At 36.8% G+C, this 24,819-nt stretch overlaps 1 protein-coding gene and 1 long non-coding RNA gene across 2 annotated transcripts in view; one reads left to right on the forward strand and one right to left on the reverse strand.

The window, feature by feature from the left end:
• Nucleotides 1-10,644, reverse strand: part of LOC114143634 (uncharacterized) — a 24,974-nt gene extending 14,330 nt beyond the window's left edge. The window contains exon 1 of the long non-coding RNA XR_003595285.1: nucleotides 10,564-10,644. This is a non-coding gene — a long non-coding RNA (uncharacterized LOC114143634). The remainder of the gene's footprint in view (nucleotides 1-10,563) is intronic.
• The window catches only part of LOC114143633 (leucine-rich repeat-containing protein 4C-like), a 49,252-nt gene extending 33,521 nt beyond the window's left edge, over nucleotides 1-15,731 (forward strand). Inside the window, exon 2 of the mRNA XM_028015862.1 lies at nucleotides 10,566-15,731. Coding sequence (XP_027871663.1) covers nucleotides 10,593-12,488 — 1,896 coding nt within the window. The 5' untranslated portion in view covers nucleotides 10,566-10,592 and the 3' untranslated portion in view covers nucleotides 12,489-15,731. The remainder of the gene's footprint in view (nucleotides 1-10,565) is intronic.
• Nucleotides 15,732-24,819: the final 9,088 nt, after the last annotated feature.

The following is a 24,819-nucleotide window of genomic DNA, read 5'->3' on the forward strand; positions in this document are numbered from 1 at the left end:
ATATACATTTCCTCTACCCTGAGGTCTCAGGATCCTCCATGCACTGCTGAGGAAGGTCGCAAGTAAGAGAGATGTCTGGGTTTCCTTCTTAGACCTGTTAAATCGCTTAAAGAGATGGATGGATGGAAGGACTTTAAAGTTCTGACCTAAATCAATGAGAAAAGTTGTGAAAAACCTGATGTGAACTGTTTTGGTATTGAAGTAATTTTATTGGTGGAATACATAAAAGAAATAATTGAAATTCCCTTCTGAGTTTCTTAGTCGATTTTGTTTTACTTCAATTCTATAACCATTGATTTTCGCACTTATACCATCTATGGGTTTTTATATGTTACGAAAGAATAGCACAAAAGAACCTATTTCTCTGTACCATGCTAGTGTTTTATTACTTCAATTTGTTTTAAATGCATTATTTAGTACATCATATTATTCTTTCATTTCCAAAAATAGATATCTAGTCACAGGTGCACACAGTCTACACAGTCTGCTCTTTAAGGGATCTCTCTGATTACAGGCAACATGCTTTTTAGACGATTCTGTAGAGGCCAATTCATTTGAGGAAAAGCCATTATCTGTACAGCAGCAGTGCTGCCTCATAGCTTTCATCTTGGACATTTCGTAAAACTCTAAACATGATTATGAGTGCTGCAGTCTGGCCTCAGAGTGCATACAGATTTAAGTCTGACTAGAAGTCTGAGCACTAAAATTATTCACCCATGTTGAATCAGAGCAGCAACATATATTTTTCCTCTTTATTTTTAAAGCTATCCATCCACCCTTTCTCTAAACCTGCTTATCCTTGAAGACTCATGGGAGGGCTGGTGCCTATCTCAGAGGTCAGAGATAGGTCATCAGCTCATCATAGAGCAACACACACATACACACACATGAACTCATACGGTACCTAAAGGCACTTTAGAATAACCTATTAACCTAACAACTATATTTTTGGACTGTGGGAGGAAGCTCAAGTACCTGAGAAAACCCACGTATTCACAAGAACATGCAAACATGCTATGCATTTATGCTTCAGTTATCAGTTTGACAACTAAGGAAAGTGAGAGCTTAGTTTTTCTCTTTAAGCCAGTGCGTTTAGTTGAAAATGTAAGAAAACTTTTTCAAGTTTGAAAATGTAAAAATTATTCTGTTGGTATAAAAAAGTGCATTTGAGGAGTTAAAATGTCACTACATCTTTATTTTTTCCTCAATTCTGACTTACAAAATACATATAGGAATCATATCTAATTATCTGAATTTAAATGCAATATTTTTCCATTATAACATACTGTATATTTAAATGTTTTAAAACAAAGATTTTTTTCTATTTTTATGCAAAAATATAAACATATATCTTATATATATGTTCATATATATAAAAGGGATTGCCCAGTGCCCAATATACTGCCCAATATATAGGAATGTCCAGTGTCTTGCTTCTTAGGAAAATAATTTTAAATGCAAAAAATAGGTATATATATATATATATATATATATATACACATTATATGAAAATTACTGAAAAAAATATTTCTATAACTGTACAATATTTCAACAAATGTGTTAATTAGTTCAAAGGGGAAAAAAGGAAATAAAAACATCTATACAGCCAGTACAGATGTACTATACTATACTATACTTTTTTTGCTAGAAAAAAATCAGCCAAAATATTCTGATAGTAATTTGATTTCTCAGTTATAAAGAAGTGATTGAGGTGAAAAATTTAATTTCAACTTTAAATTTAAAATACAAATTTTGTTTAGCTGCTTTTGACTGTGCATCAGAAATCACAATCTGACTCCACCATAACAACTACAGTACGACATCTGAATAACCTATGACCAGGACAAGATCCATGGGAAGGATTTCATGAGAGGTAGCAGCTTCTCTTATGGGTAGCAATATTAAAAAAAAGAACAAATGACTTCATGTGTATGATGTCATTTGGTGTCAGTATTCTTTCACCCCAAGTGTGAGTGCAAAAGCTGCAGGAAAAGCAGCTGCCTGCAACTTCTGCTTTAAGTCAATTTGCAAACTAGAATGGCTGGAATGCATTGGCAAATAGCTGTGACTGAACAGAGGACACTTCAGTGAACTAATCCCTTCAAGCACTCCGCATTTTGGAGGGAGTAGCATTCTGCCAAGTCTGGCCATTGAAGCTACTGTGCTATTTTGTCATATTTAATGCAACACAGTTTTGTCATCCAGCACTAACACTAGAAACCAGCATCTTGGTTTTGCAGCTGTATGACCGTGTTCATTCTTACTATGACGCCACAGACAGGCAGAGATTTCAGAAATGTTGAAAAATTGCAAATTGACTCAGTTATCATCCATCCATGGTCACAAAATCTTTAAATTTGCTTGTGTTGAATTGTTAAAAGATCATCCCCACCTTCCACATCTTGTAAAAAGTAATAATTTTAGTTGATCATAAATTGAAGAAGAAAACGCTGAGATGTGAAATCTAAGTAAACATTTAAAAATCCATTTGTCAAATAAACATGATGAGATACATTCTCAACTCTCGTATTAAATCAACGATGTGTCAAACTAGTGTAAATAGGCTGGATAAAGGATGTGTGTATTATTCACCCAGTGCTGTGTATTATCACCTTCCTAACCTCACATACTTTTTCATCTTGCCTATTTAGAACAGAGGCTTTGTGTGTTTCTCGCACGTTACCATTGTGTTTGCTAGCAGTGTTCCTCAGCTTTCTGAATGCTAAAAACAAATTGTTTTACAGTACAGTCTTAGTTTATACAGTATGTGTGGAGCCAATCAACAAGATTGTCACTACTGGCTGAGTCATACTAACATACTGCATGGTGCCATGTTTTCCATCCATCCATCCATCCATTTTCTGTGCACCCTTGTCCCTAATGGGGTCGGGAGGGTTGCTGGTGCCTATCCCCAGCTACGGTCCAGGCGGGAGGCGGGGTACACCCTGGACAGGTCGCCAGTCTGTCACAGGGCAACACAAAGACATACAGGACAAACAACCATTCACACACAAACACACACCCAGGGAGAATTTAGATAGACCAATTAACCTAACAGTCATGTTTTTGGACTGTGGGAGGAAGCCGGAGTACCCGGAGAGAACCCACGCATGCACAGGGAGAACATGCAAACTCCATGCAGAAAGACCCCGGCCGGGAATCGAACCCAGGACCTTCTTGCTGCAAGGCAACAGTGCTACCAACTGCGCCACTGTGCAGCCTGCCATGTTTTCATTTAGTTTAATGAGCCTAAACTCCACTGTGATGCCCTTCCACTTACAGTTTGCCAATCCTGCAAATCTCTTTTTTGAAGCTCAGTCATGGGAGCAGATTGGTGGGCCAGAGAAGTGACACGAATACTAAGTGCACCCTCGCATTCAGCCAGTCTGCCACCCAGGGCATCCTGTCTTAATCCCTTTGCAGAGACTAGACAGAGCCTTTGCAAAGTGCATTTGAACATGGAGGTCCCTGCAGATTATTTAGCCTTTGCAATTATCATAATGGAGGCACCATAAGATGGTACGTGAATAGGAATTGAATTAACACTTGAAAGGTGTCTCTTTACCCTCTTGCTCTGTCTCCCTTCTGTGCTGCCCAATTGCAACTAATAAAGGCACAAAAGTAAAAGTACACATAATAACTATTTTCAAAGTATACTGCCTTGATCAGAAAAAGAATTGTCCCCCTATTTGCCAGAAATTTTTTTTAAAAAAAGAAGGTAAAATGTTTGACTTATTAGTTTGTCATCAAATTGTAGATTTTTGGAATATCCTAAAACTCTGTAGTCTGATTTTAAAGGAGTCGATAATTTATTATTTATTTATTTTTTCTCCAGTGAATCACAAAGTGTCTTGCAAAAATATTTATACCACTTTTTTCTTGTTTTCTCACCTTGAAAACAGAAACTCTTTTATAATTGATATGTGTTATAACCGAGAAAAGAACACAAAGTTCAGCATAAGCTTGAAGATGAAAGAAATTATATATTTACATAATGGAAATCTGAAAAGTATTGTGCAAATGTGGATGTTAACCTTCCTGAGTCAATACTTGGTATTATGTAGGTGAATATAAGATTCTAAGCCTTACCATAAATTCCTAATTGGATTTGGTTCTGAAATTTGACTAGACCTTCCGAAAACATGAACATGTTTTACTCTAACCGATCCACTGTGGCCCAGGCTTTATTTCTAGGAACCCCTCACCTCATTCTCCACTTCTCCAGTTTCACTGTCCCTGCTGAAGAAAAACCTTTGCATGATGCTTCCACAACCACAAATGACAATCATGTGTTCAGATCGATGTGGAATGTTAGTTGTCTGCCGCATGTTTTATTTTGCTCTCATCCATCGTCTGTGACCGTCAGTGATGTCTCTGAGATGTCCAAAACTTGAGTTATTGCTTAACCTTCCTCATACCTGTATGCCAAACTGTTCTGGTTTGAGCATTGGTCCTTGTGATGCTGTTTCTTCACCAGCATTCTCTATTAAACTGCACTTATGATTTAGGTGTCCTGTCAATGCAGCCTGTCATTGACAGGACAGATTTTGTTTAGGGGCATCAGAGTAAAGCAAGCTGAATACAAATGCACACTAGACATTTTTTGTGTAAAAACTGCATACAACAATGCAGCGTATCTTTCCTTTCCTTTCTACTGTCTATATATCCTGCTCCTATAACACTTATGTTGTAGGAGCATCATACAGCCTTTGAGGGCAACACAGAGATACACCGAACAAACAGCCATGTGTACACTCATACACAAGGACAATTAAGACAGACTCATAAACCTCAAAGTCATATTTTTAGACTGTGGAAGGAAAACAGAACCTACTCTTGCACAAGGGGAAGGTACAAATTTCTATGCCACGTAGCAAGACCCCAGGCGGAAATTCAAATCTAGGACCTTCTTGCTGTAAAGGAGCAGTTCAAACAACTGATGCACCATGCAGCCCAGGCTGACACTTTGGCAGAGTTAGCTTAAAAACTGTATTTTTGTTAGAAAAAACTTAATTCAATGAGTTTTTAAAACTAAGACCTAAAATAAATGCTAATATAACAATGTTCAAAGTCTTAGATTTTATTTTTTTTATCTTTCTATAGTTAGAAAAAATTAAAATCCATATTCATTTCACAAATACATGGAAAAACGGAATGTAATAAAGGCATTCACCGTGACAAGTGTCTATGAAATAAAGTTGCTTGCTTGTTGATAATTGTATCCCAGCTCTCGTCAGACAAGACAATAAATACAAATAAAGTCTTCAGTCCATTTTTAGGCATAATAACTGATGCTAAATTGAAAACTGTCTCTACTGTTGCTTTTGGAGCAGCCAGTTATTGTCCATCTGGCTCTAATTCCAGATGGCAAATTGATTGCTCTCAAATCTGTTCATTTTTAATCAAATAGATTTCATTCAAATCTGAGGAAAATTAATTTGGTTTTCTAAATGCTCAGAGATTTTGAAGAAAACAATTGTGCTCACATCGATCGCTGCTGTTGTTTAACCTTTGCCTTTTCTGAAAGCGCCCAAGGTTTAGACCAGGGCAGAGGGTCAAGTGTACCGCCTCTGTTGGATCATTACCTGGTCTTGTTTTGTAAAATGATAAAACAAAGCACTCTAGAAATATATAGAATTAACGTCACATTAAAATATGAAAATATACATGGCTGCACATGCTGTGATTGTACCTATTAGGGAGCTTTACAGATTTATATGACAATCAGAACCAAAACCGATTTAAATCAACATGAAATATGTACTAAACAATGAATTAGCTGAATAGGCTGTTACTGCATTGCTCCACAAGTTTACTGGCCTAGTTTCTGTTTCCTAGCCTGCATATTTACTGTCAACACAAAGCAACCTATTTGTAAGATGCCTTAGATTTTTTCCCCATACTTTTGCCCCTTATAAAAAGCAATAAATCAAGACTGCTTTGAAAACGTAAATGAACCGCTGGCATATATGTTCAAGCATTCAACTTTAATAAATCAGGAATTCTCCTATGGTCTTATTCCTGCACCTCATAGCTACAAAAAAGGCCTTTTTTAACCATTATTTTTATTTTTCTAAGCACCAACGGTATTCAGGCAGCATTTTGTTTCTATCAAAAACCAAGAGAAATGTATAACAAGATGTAATTTATATATTTTTTTTCTTTTGCTGTTTTTAAACAATCCAGATCTGAAACAGTGAGAGTAAATCTTATAAGACCTTACAAATTCTGCCAAAGGTAGTATTATCCGTGGCATCGGAATGATGAAAACCTGGATCTATTATGTACTGGCTTAAGACAGTGTTACTGTGCAGTTCTCCAAGGGTGCTGATTTACTTTCATCATCTTGAAAAAGAAAAGTGTTTAAGCTGCTGCCACTTTCACAGAGCAGAATTAATTTTAGGTTACTCATTCCTATTTTTCATGGTATTTCATCAAAAAAAAAGCTAGCATTTCATACACCAGACACAAACAGCATTATATCAACACCATTATGTGTTTATCTCGACTCCAGTAAATGAAAGCAGTGCTTTGCCACAGAGAAGACAGAACCACCAGCCACTCTTATAAAAAAATAGGAAAATGGCTTTTAGTTCTGGTTTTTAAAGCGGCCGACCAAACTAATCTACACAATGGAGTTAAGTGGCTGATAAAAATTATGTCCAGATTAAATGGCTAGTGAAAAACAACAGATGTGATTAGCACAACCACTCTAAGCATGACACAGAATTTTGCATGTGACAGCTGGCAAGCAACTTTACCCTGGTTATAGACAGGCATAGTTTAGAAATGGCCTCTGTAAAAGAAAATAACCCTGAACTGCAAAAATGCCCAGACAAAAATAGATGTTGTTTCTTAAAGCTATGTTATTGAAATAATTTTAATAATGCCAGATCTTATTAAAGAATCTCATACTGATAAGTCAGCAACACCCAGCAGCTTCTTGTGGCAGATTTATTTCCCACACACCCAAGCACTCTGAGCACTGTTGCCAAGATGGAGCAGAACTGCACAGTGGATAGTGAAACACAGCCAGTTTCAGTGTCCATCATGTCACAAAATGTGTTGGACTGCTAATAAAATTGGTTTCTTAACAAAATAAGTGCTGGTGGAAATCCTAGCTCTATTATGTATTCTCTGTTGTGAACCTGTTGGTAGGTGTAACTGTGCCATAGAGTTCTGGATTTTCAAGTTTAAGTGGTCATTATTGAGATATTATATAAAATCAGTTAATGTTCACATCATAAAAATGTAATTGTAAACATATTGCAATTAGAAAAACAGTTCTGTCCTGAGTCTTTTAAGCTGCAGTCCAAAATAAGACTGGTCTCAGTGTAATTAAATTAAAAGAAATAATTAAATTCTTAGTTATTTACCAGCTTCTTGATTTAAGTACCTAGGAAAATAACTGAGAATTTAAAACAAGTTTTAAAAGACAGACAGCAGGCAGAACAATAAATCATTTCATAATCAGCATTTACAAAAGAAAGAGTGCTTTAACTTAGTATCAAGATAATATAAGATGGCCTGCTGCTTTCTATGCTTGTGCTGTTTAGCCGTATGCAAATATATTCACAGCAGTCAAGATTTATGATAATTTCAAACACTGATACATCAGACTTGTCATCTATCCGTATATCTGTGTGGTGCTTTGTCTGCAGCCAGGTCTCCACAGACCCAGATGGCCTGTGAGGTTATAACATCACCCCAACGAGGTTGAAAAGCAGACATGCAACAAACGTATGCAAATGTAATGAATCAGTAATGTGTTGAATCAATTAGCAGGATGGTACTCAGCTCATCAGACATCAGTAGCCGGGAACCTATTTGTCTTTTATTGTAGGTCTCGCCAGATTCCGTACCACTTCATATTTAACACTCTTTTCAATTTTATATTCATATAATTAACTGGAAATTATCTGCAATTGTCTAATCAACAACCCAACCCTATTTATTTGTATTGCATTATGATCTCTTCTATTCTGTTGTCCTATGTAAAGGGGGACCAATTTGAAAACAAATATGTATTTTATTAGTAGAAATATGCCGCGTAATAAATAGGTAGTGGAAAGGAGTTCTGTGAAAACAATATTTTTACTTTCTGAGAATCCCTGTCCTCTAAACATGAAACTATTTAGTCTGATTCTACAAATGCAAATTCAAATGCTTGTGTTTGTCACTGGGTTGGTCTAATCCTGTTGCACATAAAAGATTCCAAATTCCCCTTAGAACCCAGAGGGAAAATGCTAAACATGTGAACAAGTTTGTGCAAATATCAAAATCAAAATGTGACTGCAAAGCAAGTAATACATAATGCAACATTTTGTGCTTTTTGTTTCATCCTAAAAGATTTATTATCTTCACAAGTTGGATTTGTGCAGAATAGATTTAGAATGCCACATCTCATTTTTATACAATGAGAAGATGAAACCGATTTTTTTCTTTCAATGCGTTAGGCTCTTCAGTTCCTCAAAGGAGGGCTTTACATGCTTTTGTGCCAAACTTGCTGCAATGCTGTGTTGGAATATCCAAGTTTGCGCATCTTGCTAGTTGAAAACGATACATTGCTCTCTTTTAAGGGATTTAACAGTGGCAATAATTTTAATAATCTGACATTTTAATTTAAAAGATCTGAATTATAGATCTTACAGCCTCCTTGTTTCGCTTGATAGAATGCGTTTCCGTTCACCTTCCCAACTAACTCATTATAACCATTGAATTTGGCAAGTCCCAGCACTGACAGCCACAAAGCTGCTGGTGCAGCAGCTGAAAAGTGAGGGTGGGTGTTTTTATGTTACTGGCAGGATTTTAGATGTAAGCATTTACTGCTTGCAGTGGCTCTGAACACATGTTGAGCACAGCTAGATGGAAATTAATCCATGCAGTGTTGCATCAACAAAGGAGGGATTTTTTTTCCGTTTTTATGATATATATTCCATTTCTGCATGTAATGAGGCATTAAATGCACTATGAATACGGCATGTGGCCAAAGCTTAATTTACTCTTGGAGTGGTTGCAAGGCTCATCCCTTTTAGCATTCCAGTGGATTTGCAAACTGATATGTTTTATTGGCAGCAGATAATCACTGTCAGTGTGTTTGCCATGTCTGACATTTTCTTCTCTTTGGTGGCAGTGCAGGGTTTGTTGTAATTCCAGCCAGACAAAATGAGCTCCAGCCAGTGGGAGGTCTTATTCGATCTGATTCCCCTGCAGAGGCATGTCTCTCTGCAGCCTCGTTCCATCACAAGTATTGTGGCAGCCTTGTTGGTGCAAAATCAAGGCATCTAGCCTCATTTCTTCTGATTAAGTCAGCCCCTCACCCTCAGTGGTGAGCATTTCCACCTCAGTTAATTTTTACAGTTTAGAAAACACCTGTCATAATACACTGGTGTTTCTCTGCTTGTGGGCTGACAGAAAGAGATGATTAACAGATAACAGAAAAACCCAGTAGGACCCAGTACATGTTGTTAATTTTTAAATAATACATTTACTTTGTGATACAGAGTGTGCCCTGCTCTTGGCAAAGACAGTAACTGCACTGCAGAGTGTGAATTACTTAACAGCACATCTTGACAGAGCCTTGTCACATTTTACACTTTTAGCACCTATATATGTTTTTTGTAAGGAATGTATAGATTTATTTGTAGGTTGTTATCTTTAAATGTAAAAAACAAGGAGTAGCAGAGACACATCAGCACTGCTGAATGTAAGTGAGATGTACAGGCTGTGCTCTATGTGTATGATTTTCTGGGTTTATTTTTATCATAAACATTTTCACACATATTCCTGGACCTGTTGGTTGAATTGACTCATCAATCTCAATATGATTTGATTCTGAAATAGCAGACTAAGGTTTTTTTTCCCATATTATGCTTTGATTTAGTATATGAATTCAGATTATTAATAACAATATCAGCTACCTTTGAAAAAAAAGATGAGGTCATTTGTTATGGATGTGGAGCAAAAAATTAACAAAATAGCTATGTCAAGGTGAACAAAACTATAAATCAAAGAAAAAAAAAATCAAAAAGTCAGTAAGCTGACCATAGACATGCTTTTTTACGCTAATGACTTATGTATGTTGCTGCATGTTACCTTTTAAAAGTTGAAATAAATTTTCTCCTAAACCCCTTAATGTGCAGAGGAATCCACACGTTCCATTCTTTCATTGTATTTTCAGGGGTGAGGGTTATTAACCATTAGTGTTTGTAAAAGATTTTTTAAAATCATGGATAAATTATTGATTGACCTTCAGATATTTCTCAGTGTATGCTTTAATAAATATACACAAAAGACATAACCAAGTTTTACAATTTTTTGACATGATGATTTCAAAATTTTCTACTTGACTTTTTAAAATATCTCCTTTATATCATCAGGAAAATAAAACATATGTAAGACGTAACTGTACATGATGGATGTCAATTGAGCAAGTTTGTCTTAATGACATTAATGACAAAAGAAGTATTTTTCCCCTCTTTCATTAAATTCAACACAATCAATAGTCTTCTACCAATAGTAAATGAGTACTGAGTGTTTTGTCTTTTTTCTTCTCTTTCTTACAGGGAAGCCTAACACCAGATGAACTATGAATGTGGAACACAATGATCTACTCCCTCCAACGCCAGACAATGAGAGGTCGTAGGCTGAAAGGGGCACTGTCCAACCCCCTTTTTGTGGTGCTTTTGGCTCTTCAGATACTGGTGGTGGCTGGACTAGTTCGTGCTCAGACCTGTCCTTCTGTCTGCTCATGTAGTAACCAGTTCAGCAAAGTCATCTGCACACGTCGTGGTCTACGGGATGTCCCAGATGGCATCTCTACCAATACTCGGTACCTGAATCTTCAGGACAACCTGATTCAGGTGATCAAGGTAGACAGTTTCAAGCATCTACGCCATCTGGAGATTTTGCAACTCAGCAAGAATCATATCCGCAGCATTGAAATTGGTGCTTTTAATGGGCTGGCAAGTCTGAACACATTAGAACTCTTTGATAATCGACTTACAACAATTCCCAATGGAGCGTTTGAGTACTTGTCCAAACTTAAAGAACTCTGGCTACGAAACAATCCCATTGAAAGTATACCATCTTATGCCTTCAACCGGGTTCCTTCACTTCGAAGGCTAGATCTAGGGGAGCTCAAACGTCTCTCCTACATTTCTGATGGAGCTTTTAAGGACTTGACCAACCTGCGCTATCTGAACTTGGGAATGTGCAACCTCAAAGAGATCCCTAACATCTTACCTTTAATTAGGCTCGAAGAGCTAGAAATGTCGGGAAACCAGTTGTCTGTCATTAAGCCCAGCTCATTTACAGGTTTAGTGAGCCTTCAAAAGCTGTGGATGATGCATGCCCAAATCCAAACCATTGAGAGAAATTCCTTTGATGATCTTCAGTCACTAGTGGAACTCAACCTGGCTCACAACAACCTGACCTTTTTGCCACATGACCTCTTTACACCATTGCATCGTCTGGAAAGAGTGCACCTCCATCACAACCCTTGGAACTGCAACTGTGATATTTTGTGGCTCAGCTGGTGGCTTAAGGAAACTGTGCCTGCCAATACCAGTTGCTGTGCTCGTTGTCATTCTCCTTCAACCTTTAGAGGTCGTTATATTGGGGAACTGGACCACAGCTACTTCCAGTGTGATGTTCCTGTTATTGTTGAGCCCCCCAGTGACCTGAATGTGACAGAAGGCATGGGTGCTGAACTTAAATGTCGTACAAGTTCGCTGACATCCATCAGCTGGCTCACACCAAATGGCTCTTTGATAACACATGGGGCTTATAAGGTACGGTTGTCCGTACTCAATGATGGAACATTAAATTTTACCAGCGTAACAATGCAGGACACTGGAACTTACACTTGTATGGTCAGCAACACAGCAGGAAACATTACTGCTTCTGCAGTCCTTAATGTCACTGCAGTGGAAAACAATGGAGTTACCTATTTTACCACAGTCACTGTGGAAACCATTGAGACCCCCGTGGATGACAGTCAAACACCACTACCCCCATACGGCTGGGTACCATCCTCTACTACAAAAGGTATGCCCGTTTTAACAAGGACCACAGAACGGACTTACACCATACCAATTCTTAATGGAGATGGAGAAGGAGCTCTCAATGGTCTGGATGAGGTGATGAAAACCACCAAGATTATCATTGGCTGTTTCGTAGCCATTACACTCATGGCCGCTGTTCTACTGGTTATTTTCTACAAGATGAGGAAGCAGCATAACCAACAGGACCCTGATGGTCCTGCCTCCTCCATGGAAGTCATTACTGTTGAAGAAGAGCTTGCAGGTGTTGCTGCTATGGAGAGACACCTATCGCTCCCCCCACTGGAGCACTACAACCACTACAACACGTACAAGAGCACTTATCATCACCCTCCAATGCTCAGCACCATACACAGCTCGGCTACACAAGAACCTTTACTGATTCAAGCTTGTTCAAAAGACAATGTCCAAGAAACCCAAATCTGACCTTAAGATTGACTACATATCCAGTATTGCCAGTCTACAACTGGAATACAATGGACCAAAACTTAAAAAAAATAAAAAATAATAAAATGCCGTTGACTTGACAGTTGATCTTGACGGCACTCAATCAATGTTTGGCAAACTTTGAAAAGGGTCTTTACAAAAGCAAAAGTTATTTATTAAAAATGTCTAGTGGCTAAATAAAAAACAAAACAGTTTGTGATAGCTTTTTAGCTCATTTTTTCTCTCTTTCTCTCTGTGTGATACTGCTCAAGGGAAAGAATGGTTTATTAAATGTGAATCTGAGCTGGATGATATGCAGCTTGTGAAACTACAGCAGATTTTGGCCTAGTGTGCAAATATTTCTGATTCCATTAACCTGTTATTTGTTGAAGGACATTGCTGTGTCCAAAATGGAGGAAGCTTACAAGACATCAAACAAAACAACTGCGGTGTTATTTTCCTAACCATCATATTCCAGCTGTCACTCACGATGAGATTAGATCTTTTAATGACACAGCTCTGGTTTATATCACCGTGGAACCAGCATGCCTGCAGAGCAAAGCTGCCAAATGAGTAAATGTGCATTTCCCCTGTGGCTCCTAAACAACAGCCATACATCCTTTGCTTTAATTAAGATTAAGGTCTCGCTCCCACTCTGCCTCCTCACATTTCTCTAGACTTCATACCCTTAATCATTTCCCTTCTGTTCCTCCTCTGTTCTTTTATCACTAAATTATCCATTTTCCCTGGTCAACATTTGCCCTGTTTTCACTCTTCTGGTTGGTGTGATTGCCTTTCTGTCATTGAGCTTTGGCATGTTCTTCACCCCGTTCTCATCTCTCATTTGTCTTGCTTTGTCTGCATACGTGTGTTGCACAACGGCAAAATGTTTCTTAGGAAAATGAAGGGTAGCATAAGGTTGTGGTCTGCAGCCTCCCTGTTAACCTGGTAATGATCTACATCCACTCGGTGTCGCGCCACCTTGCCGTCACCCCAGGGTCACACGAGCTCAGGCACTGATAGTCCATCTGTTAGTTCGGATAAAAAGGCAAATGAGGCTGGTTTGTAATGTACTGTGACCCTGTCAGACAAACAGGGGTAGCATAGTCAGTGAAGCAGCTAGGAACCTGCAACAAACTAAGAAAAGTTGTGTTATAGCTCATTAATCTGTATCAGCAGTTCATTTCCGGACTAATGGAGGAAAGCTGATAAGAAAACAGCATGAGACTTTGTGGCTGACATCTTACAGAGGGTAGAGGGCTTTGATATTGACGCGACCCCTGCTCAGTCTCATTTTTGGCCGAGGAAAAACTCACAGACACTTTGATGTCACACCATTTATAGACCATCAAAACATTGTCTCTCCCCGTGTCTATTTACATGCTGCGGTTTTCATTTAGTCTTAGTAGAATAGGAGGCTTAAGGAAGTGGATAATAGGAGAGAAATGGAAAGAGCAATGTTTGGGGTAGAGGCGAGAGGCGAGCAGTATTGGGGGGGGGGGGCTCTTATCAACAGTGGTCATGAAAGGTCTTCAAACACTGATATTGCACATATGATGGGGGAGAAGTAAAAAATAGATAAGAAATAAGGAGGCAAACTAGCCATCAGCCTGTCGCCATGGAAACAGTGACCTTATGTGGAGAGTAAGAGGAGGTAGACATGCCTTTTGCTTTGGTCTCTGTACAACAAGCATATTTTAATTTCCCACTGGCAAATTCACAATTTGGGCCAATTATTAACTAACCTGGCTTAATGGAATGTGCATTTACAGCTGGGTTTGGTGGGATTTGACACACAGTACATTGTACTAAGAACATGGGTTGTAGTGTTACTCATTGTTATTTCCAAACAAATCATGTCAGAATAGCAAAAAAAAAAATCCTTGATGTCCAGTCACAAACTTGAAATTTCTGGGAATTTTCCAAAAAATGTAGGCTCAAAATTATCCATATAATGGGCAGAATTGATTCAAAAATAATTTCTTAATTCAACCAACATGTTTTTGCTGAGAGGAGCTAATGAACATTCTGGACTGATCCAAGAGGAGTCTCTATTGGAACAAAATACTGGAAAGGTACTTTTGGAACTTATAGCCAAACATGAATAATCAAAAAACACTAGTAGCTGGTCGATGGTTATTAGAGGAATTTAATTGCTGCAATGCCAATAAAGGCGTATCCATTAATTATTAATAAGGGTATTTTTTTCTTTAATTAAGGAAAGATTTTTTTTTTAAAATATGCCCCTTGAAAAATGTCTTACTATTGTTTGGGGAATTTTTCTTTTCTTTTTTTTCATTTATGTCTAACAAAATTTCTGAATTAAATAATTTGAAATCTTTTTACCAGGAGCATAATTAATTTTGAGCTGTATGACTACGTGTTCTTGGATTTTACACTATAATAATAACTCAAAAAGAAGTAAAATTAGAAGTTTTTGCCTTTGCAGGCACTCCAGATGTAAATGCATGTCAGGCCTGAGTAGCTGAACCAGGAACTACTCATTGCAGCTCTTCACTTTGGAGGACAAGAATGGTGCTCGTTAGAGTAAGGACAACAAGTAAACCATTCTTTCCCTTTTCACTCTTTTCTTTTATCAAATGCTCAATTCCTTTTCAATGCTTTTGGTGGATTAATGATTCAATGTTGATGCTGGCTACTGTAAAAAAAAAAAAAAAAAAAGGTTCAGATTTTTTATCTATATTTGGAGCTTGTGAGGTTTTTTTTCAGAATGAATGGGAAATCTGTGTATTGGTAGGTGCTTTTGGCAGGATGGCTTATCTAGAAAGGTATTTGATTGCTGGGATGGAATTGAATGAAGACTGTCGAGCAGAATGTTGGACTCGACATACCAGCAGAGTTTGTTTTTTGCGCAAACCCCCAGCCAAGGTGATCAAATTCTTGTGTGTAATTCTGCCAACTGTCCATATATGGGGAGGGTTATCGTGTGTGGGGACATCTCTCATTTTTTGGAGAGGAAAATCATCACATGGCTAAATTTCTACAGAAAAAAAAGTATTTTCAAAAACATAATGCAAAAAAAAAAATCTTATGATCATAATTTTACATGTGCTCCAAGTTGTTAAAAAAAGACAAAAAGCAAAACAAAAACCAGAAAAAAAAGAGTGCTTGTATGGAGTCCAAATAATTTCACTAAGGATGATGTTCAATATTGATACCTGAGATTGTAGTTCATACTGTACATGAATACAAATAAAAAACGGCAATTCTCTTTTTTCTATAGAGTTGGCATGGATCATTAACAAAGATGACAATCCGAGCTTCCTTTTGCAATGTGTTTGTTTTGTTCATGTATCGACATTTGTGCTAAGAAAACTAAACAGAAAAGTGACTTATTTCAAGAAGACAAATTAAAGGCGGCAAGTAAATCTTTCCAAGAGGAACAGAAAATATCCATTTTCACCCACATACTGGGATATTTTAGAATATTTATAGACTCAAAATAAATTTATAAGTCTTCAGTGAAAGTAAAAATGTATTGCTTTAAAACAAAAAAAAAACGAGCATGCATCTAATTTTGACAGGACCATCTCCCCAAATGGCACATAATTGCTCTGGGTCAAAAATGCTTGGGATAAATGGCTGGCCCTGCACACAGTCAATTAAAATACTTTAATTGATTAATTAGCCATGTAATGATTCATTAAGGCTAAATAAAATTAAGTCAAATTCAATAAAAAATGAAAGGTAAGTAAAAAATGAACGAATCATACTTTTTCTCCACAGAGGACATGCTAATAATCTACTTTTTTTTTATCAGTATGATGCAGGTTCAACACAAACTAGGACTACATCCTTGTTAGTGCAATAACAATGATATTTGTCAGTACAAATTCTACCGTTTGGCATTTCCTAGTTAAATGTTAGATGCTGGATGACTGTGGAACATAAAGTACCGTAAACACACAGCTACACATCAAATGTCAGCCAAACACAAAGCAGCCTGCAGATGAAAGGAAAGAGATATTCATAGGGGGAAAAAAATCCCAATTGAAAAACACATGTTGTTCATTGACTGAACAACATAGCTTAATAAAAGCCCAGTTAAAGTTTGTTAGTTAGCAGCATACTACATGGTGGTTTATTTTTAGTTTGACATCATCCTCTGACTACACACCAGACTTTTACTGATTTCTCCTTCTTTTTCCAATGTATTTAATGTTAAATTGATTTCTTTGAGCACTGTTGAGAGGTCAGTGTCTTAGCAGCAAGACCACAATCATTGTGATCATAATTTGCAGTATAAGTAGGAATTTGATTCAAGAAACCAAGCTATAAGCTGCTCAAAGCAGGATTAAATGAACAGGTAATTGTAATAGTTCAAATTGACTATTTTAAAGATTTTATACCTGTTTGATATAATTCTGTAACTAATCTTAAAGCATCAACAATGTAATTGTTATCTAACTGAATTAATTACATTAAAAATTAGAAGAGATTGAAGTGCTGGTTAGTGAGATTAGTGAGATGAAATAACTTCTAAATCTGCTGATCAGCAGCCTCATACATGAAGGTCTAAACGTTGGTGTCCGTGAAGGTGAGTGATATGGGCCTAAACAACAAACACACATTCCATTCACTGCAATTTTCAGTACAGCCACAGAGGTGAAAATAGTAAAAGAAACAAAAAAAGGGATTTCTTTCCTGGAAAGCCATCTTTTTTTGTGTCCTTGGGATCCCGGCAAAAATAAATGATCAAACTTGAGAAAATAGCCTGTGTCCATCACTCTATTTGTTAAAATCAAGCATCATTGCTGTTTTTTTTTTTCTTCTGCTCACTGTCTCAGTTTCCTATTTCTGCAGTGTTTTTGGCACCACCCTTTGAATGACAATATTAATTGCCATCCACTACTTATCTAGCAAAAATAAACCTGGTTTTCAAAAATATTCAATTACACAGTTAATTAATGACTTAAGAAGATGTAGTACTTACTTCATTACCGTATATATGTCCAGGTCAGTTTGGATAGTCCCCCCCGCCAATTATAATAAATTACATCATAATTTCTAAACTACTTTTTGTATTTATCCAAGTTACTTTTGGATGATATTAAGATTAGTTTTTTATGATCCCAAGAATTTATGTTGACAAAAAGCAAAAACAAAAGAATTATGTCAGAGGAAAATACTTTTTTCACAGTCCTGTTGTTGTAAAGCTGTAATCTGGTTTGCTCTATAAATATCCTCACCATTAGTTCTGCCTGCTTATTTACAGCTTTTCTGCTTGACTACATTGTTAATTTCACCTGCTGAGGTCATGGTGAATGCATGTGCTAAAACATAAAAAAATAAATAAATAAAAATGTAATTACAAATTGTACCTCTTCACACATTTTCCTAAGCCGCACTACAATGTATGCACATGTGACAATCTTCTTTTATCGAGACAAAATCTCATTTCTTAAGCTGAAATCAATTTAGTTCTTTTGTTACATTTAACCACTACTTCATTTCAATGATTTATTCACTAATATAATTTTGCCATTTGTTTAGTGTATTTGACAAAAGTTAAAATACACCTTATTGTCAAACAAGTTACTCTGATTTCCATGCCTGTTCAGTAATACGCTTGTGGACATCCCGAATAAAGTGCTCTACTGAAGGTGTTGAGTTGTAGATGAAAGGCAGGGGAGTTAAAGAGTCCACCAACAAGCTGTGAAACAGATGGTTTAAGACTTGACTGCTGTTGTTCATAATCCTGTATCTAGTAACACCTATTACACATGTGAAAGGTGGACAGCTAGAGAAGAGGTCAGGCTGCCTACCAGTGGCATGCAAAATCTGATGAATGTCAGCAAGGAAGGGAGTACAACAGTGGCTTGTGTTTTTGAATGCTAAGTAGCCATGATTGCACAGGGGGCATGTATGAAGCATTTTTAGAGAAGCAGCGTAAGCTCAGTTCCTCATCACTCTTAAACACCAGGAAACAGGTCACATTACTGAGTGATAGATCACCTGTATTTTGGAATCACTGAACGCTTAACATACTACGCGCTATAGTTACGTGCATAAAATTCAGCATAATTGACTCTTAAATTAGAGATGAGGTAGCATGGAGCAGCACTGCAAGCCCTAGGCTATTTTTTTAAAATTCCCACATGAGAAATCTTAAAGTTTAGTGAATAGCATTGACACAATCTTATACCAAAATTGAACAACCTTGCGAAAAAGTCAAATCTGTAATATGTTAAATCTCACAATCATTACCTCAAGTACTGTACATGTGACTTTTTTTCTTTTTTAGTCATGAGCAATCTCAATAATGAAGTAAATAAGAAGCCCTTCATGGTGACTCAACAATCCTGATGTAATTGGGTCGATTGTGAATGTTCTCAGAAAGAATCACTCTAAATTCATGTTCTGTTTTAACTATAATTGACTCAGATTCAGAAAGGGGATATCCGGGGTGGAGGAGGCTGATTTAATGCGTGGATTATTTGCAGACCACATTAGGCAAAACTAGGTCAATTAGCAAATTAAGAACTTAGGGAAGCTCTGTTCAGAACATGCATGTTTGCTGATGTAAACTGACATATAACAGCATGACCGTGCATGCATTAATAAAATCTGTGCATCTATGTGTTGATTTTAGCTGAATGCCAATTTATCTACTGACAACTGTTAGCAGAAATACAGCCCCCATGCTCCTGACAATTCAACAGATAACAAAACTGTGCTAGTAGCAAAGGTTTTGAAAATATTGTAACTCGGAGCCAGCCAGAACAGAAGTCTAGATGGTTAAGCAGTCATAGTCATATTTTAAAGTTCAAACTGTTTCCCTTTTATAGCTCTGGTTTTATTCTCTCTACTGAAAACAGGTGTTAAGAGACATACAGCAACACAGTACAATACAGTAACCTTACTTAAGCATACTAGATTAATTTGTTCAATCTATTTCAATGAGGTGAGTATTTATAGCCCCTGTATTTTTTACATTTTATTACAGCACAAGCTCTGTAAGGTGAATATCCATTCCAGTCTAAAGTGTTTTTGCTGTCTCTAACAGGTTTTCTTTCAAGAATGCTCTGTATTTAGTCTCATCCATCTTAGGGTATCAGAATTAAATATGCTGCATACAAAAGCATGTCACTTCTAAATTAAGTTTTTTGAAGAAGAAAAGAACACATCTCACTCTTTCCTTGCAATAATGCATTACTTACTGTTGATCAAAAGAAAAAATCTCATTGAATTACTTTGATGTATGAGTTTGTAACATGACAACGTGGATAAAATGAAAGTGGTTTTACTACGTTTGTTTGGCACTGTAAAATGGTAAAGTCTCCTTGCAACAGCTATTTAGTATGTTATAGCGTGGGAGGAAGCATAAACATTTTAAGATAATTATGCACACCCACACTGAATGACATTGTTAGGACAATACTTGTTTCTTGATGAAATATGGTGAAACACATCACTGAAAAGAAAACGACAACAAAAAAATCTAAACATAACATTACTTGTGTTTTCCATTTTCCTAGATAATTTGTCTACAAAAACAAAACTGAATGTTAAAATAAACAGTTAATAGTAGTATCACGAAGCAATGTTGCTACAGTTGACATCATAGGGAGCCAGTTTGTTACAGCTGTAGGCCAAGTGTTTAAATTCAGTTTCCAGGCTGTGATGGCTTCCTCTTTTTGCATTTTGGCATCTCTCACAGTTTTGGCGGCTTTTGTGCTTAGAGAAGCGTCAGACATTTGCCTGCAATGACTGGATAAGAAAAAAGGGCCAAATAACTTGTAATGTTATGAGTAGAAAAAGAAGAGGAAATATTTATGTGGTTTCAGTGCCCACTACTGTGTGTATTCTGCTCGGGATACGTTTCATCTTTAAAATATAAGAATGATTTCTGGAATGGTTTATTGCAGTATCTACCAGACGAACAGAAGTAGAGCAAATTAGAGGCTGCAACATTTAAATTTTTTGTGCACGAACAAAATGCTGCTATCAATACTAAATATGTTTTCTGGTTCAGAGTCACTTGAGACTGACCAAATGAAGCGTATGAAAAGACGTAGATATTGACACATACAGAATAGTTTTCATAATGGACTACATTATGTGGAGTCTACACTTTAACATGGCTGTGGCATATAAGAGAAATGGTTCCAAGTTGTCTTGGCAACAGCTATTCTTGTGTTAATTTTACTTTACTTTCTGCTGGTTGACTGGTGCATACACAGGAAAAAATGGCACAAAAAGTAAAGTCAGTGACACACTTACATTCACCATGTGAGCTGCAAATCCTTTATTTTGTTACATCCAGTGTTGCCCATTTAGCTCAGAAAAAGACTAGTATGTGTACAAATGCACTGCAGGAGCAAATCTGGCAAGGTAAGCGCCACTGAATATACAATGTACCTATTAAATTTTGTAGGATCTGTAAAAAGGTTGAAATGAAATGAAATCCAAAGAAAAGACACCAATTACATTCTCCATCCAACCTATTTGCTATCTTTTTCTCTTCCCATGTAGACAAAACCATGAATATCTAAACTAAAAGTGAATACCCTTTTACTTCTTTGCGCTGATTGTCAAAGCATGCATTTAGATAAGCTTGAGCAAAGCATTTGTCATTGAATCCTTTCATTTTGAGGAAGTAGAAAAAAATGTAGTTTAAGCTAACTGGTGCTGACAAATTAGAAGTGAGTTTAACATAACAAAATTGACACATTTCATGGAGGGCAAACTGCCACAGGACCTGACAGGTGCTGGTGACAAATTAGGCTGTCATGCTGCATATCAAATGTGTACAGACAAAATAAAATGCCTATTTATTTTGGACTAAGGCATGCTATGTAAGTGTATAGTGCAGTGTTAGAATATCAAAAGAAGAACCTAAATCACTCTTATTGCCTAAAGAAAATCAATTAATTAATTCAAAGAACATTTGGAGATTTTATCTTTTTTGTATCAGCGCCAACTAAACACTGAATTATTCCAGTGCTGGGCAAGTAATCTGATTACACCCTTGTGGATTTTGTGACACTGAAGACTATATCTGACATTTTGATGATTCATTAACAGCTGTTACTTGCAGGCATGGATAAATGGTAGTGACTATATGAGTGTGGGATTGAGAGTCCTGCACAGGTGGTAGGAATTAGTATTTTGTTTCAGTGGAAACTGTTGTGGGCTTGGATGCACCAGACATGTCTTATGCTAAACAGGTGGTTACCTGTGTTGCCAGATATGGCTGGCAGTGCCCCTGAAATTACCTGCCCTTTTCCAAGCTTTGATGAGCTGGCAGCAGACAGCCTTGCTGTGCAGTTGTTCAAGTCACCAGTTGCTTCTTCAGTCTGGCACTTGCAATATGACCGAGCTAATCTAGCAGTACAAAGCACCACATTGGTCCAACTGTTTATGATGTGGTAATAACAAATGTGAAATTGAATATTACACATTAGTATGTTTCGATGTTTTACTATATATGTGACGTGTCTTAGTTGAGGAATACAGGATAAGCAAAAAGTCTGCAGTAAATGTCATGGTGGAAGCGGAAGAAATTTTAACATTTATTGGGAAATTGCATAGATTGTGAAGGAACATCCTACTGCAGGTGTAATACCCATGGTTGTAGCATTGTGGTAGAATGCAAGGAAAAGAAACAAGATTATACATGTCCAGTAGTGATGTGGCGACCAAAAAACAATTTTAATCTAACTGGGAGATGTTAGGATTGGTGAATGAAACGGAAACACAATGTACTACTGGAAAAGCATTATTTCTATGAAATGTAACATTCTTCAATTAATACAAAATAGTATTCCATGTAAGAAATAACTAACACATGATTCTCTAATGTTTTACCAGAGCCAGATATCTAAAATACCTAACTTGACCCTGTCTGAGATTCTTCAAAATGAATCAAAACACTTGAACAACCTTCTGTTGGTTGAAAGACAAAAAGAATGCTTAAAATTGTCAGAACCTGTTCAAAACCTGACAGGCAGCTGGTATTCAGATGAGCTGTGATAGGAACTCTTCCAAATCTGGAGCTATCTCACAGCAGGTGCGAAGGAGAATGGTGGATTAAAGGAAAACCATGAATATGACAGAAAGCCACTGGCACTCTGGATGTCAAAAATAACAAACATAAAAATAAATGTGGTAGCAGTCTAGCAGAATAAATATATTTAGTTCTGTTTGGATTTTTTGGACACACACTCTGACATTTCACCTGTTATCTACACTATAATATGGTATGAACATAATAAATTACGTTGAACACACGGATACAGTAAATACCATTGTTTGGCTATGTTATCTATCTGATTTTTTTTTTTATTTAGATCTAATTTTTTTACTATAACTGTAACTTTTTATTCTTGCAAAGAGAACTTGAGCAAACCCAATTTAGCTCAATTTGTTCATTGCTTACAGTTGAATAATGTCATTGAAACATAGGTGTCACAGAAAAAACACTAAATCAGAAGAACACTGCTGATGACTGCACCATCACTGACAAACAAGGGGAGATGTCCCTGTCTACACATGACATACAAGCTCTAGTGAATTACCCAGTGATGCAATTTACATCTAATATCCATTTGCCAACCGGTTGATATTGTTTTTATGTATATATTAATATTCTAATGCAGTCATGAGCTGTTGCCTGGCAACAGCTGCTGTAAGGAAAGGAAGACAGACATGTGGTGGGAGGACAGACGTCGGACAGAATGTTTAAATAGTAGTAGAGGAATACATAGAATATTAAATAAAGCAAAGCTCTTTTTATGGAACATCTGCCATAGAAAAGGAAAGAAAACCAACAGTGGGTAGAAAAGAAGACAGTGAGGAATGATATTTGAAAATCTTTTGAATGCCTGTATGTACAACCTAACAAGTAACTTTTTTTTACCACCAAGAATATGACCATAAGAAGTAATATTTATAAAACAGCTGTGTAACCATGAAGAGGTTGAAGAAAACCAGCCACAAAAAACATTTACTAAGAAAAAAAGCAGGTCTTGCGGAGCCTGCTGAGTGATGAGACTAAAATCAAAGCAGTGGTCTGCAACCTTGGCAGTCATTTTCCCTTCAGTTCAGCTAAACAAAACTTGTTTTGAGCTTTAAAAGCTACATGAACCTTCAAATCAGAATAGAGTATTTTACAATATCTAATATAGGAAATTTGCTTAGATTTTTCAATTAGAGTACAAAATATTTAGCTTTTATTTTTAGGTTTTTTAAATTAAAAAAATATCAAACCTTTACATGAAAGGGAGATAATATGGAACATTGCACTTATAATAGAAAACTACATCAAAAGCATATAGCTGGCAATGAAAAGAAAAGAAATCTTACACTAAGCAATTATTTATGACCTTCTCATTTTAAATCACCAATGATGTTTTTTTTTTAATAATTTTGTCACCATAGTTATTAAGACAGAAGACCAGAGGATCTAAAGAACCACTTGTATGCTTTGCCAGTTATCGGAAACCACCATTGCTGGTGATATCAAGACGGATAAGGTCCATACAGTGCACAGAAGTGTACAAAAAACTAAGATTATGAGCTCAGCAGGAGGAGGGAGGCCTAGGACCAGTGAACATCACATGTACCTAAATTTGTTATCGAAGGTTTTAAATTGTTATAAATATGCAAGTTGGTATTGTCACCACATTAAGGAAGTGGCTGATAAACAAATCTTTCCAGTGGTTTGAAAAGTGTAGACCGATGAACACTGCAGCTGTATTAATCATAACCCCAATAACAAGAGCTCAGAAATGGAAATCAAAGGTACACAACAACAGACTGTGTCTTAAAGATCAGGCAGTGCAGAGATGTCCTCCATAGAGTTTATCACGACAGCAACAAGATTCAGGCACACAAAGCGCTGATAGAATGTCTTGACCAAGCGGTTGGAGTAGTGTACAGAAATATGTGAGCTAAGTCAAAGTTAGTTACTCTCAATTTAGCAAGAACTATGCTTTTCTTCCTTCCTATGTCTCTTCTATATCTCAGTAGGAAGGTCATTGACAACAAGAAGCACACAATGCTTTACAAATACCAATGGCTCAAATGAGAAATAACAAGCTGTGGGCATTGAGGTCCTAAAAGTTGCCAGTGATCAGTGGCAGAGCTGTATAGACAAACTCTAAGATTTATGTACAGGAACAGCTAGGTTCTGCATGCAACCCTCAAACCGACAGGGATCTGATAAAGGAACCAAGTTGGAGGTGAAACCACTGACTCTGAAGAGGAAGAAATTAAATATATAAGAATGACAAACTACATTTTGAAACTATATTACATAATAGAAAAATAATTTTATTTTTCATTAAGGGTTAATTAAAAACACCCT

This window comes from Xiphophorus couchianus, chromosome 4, assembly GCF_001444195.1.
Source record: "Xiphophorus couchianus chromosome 4, X_couchianus-1.0, whole genome shotgun sequence".
In the NCBI taxonomy this organism is placed as follows: domain Eukaryota; kingdom Metazoa; phylum Chordata; class Actinopteri; order Cyprinodontiformes; family Poeciliidae; genus Xiphophorus; species Xiphophorus couchianus.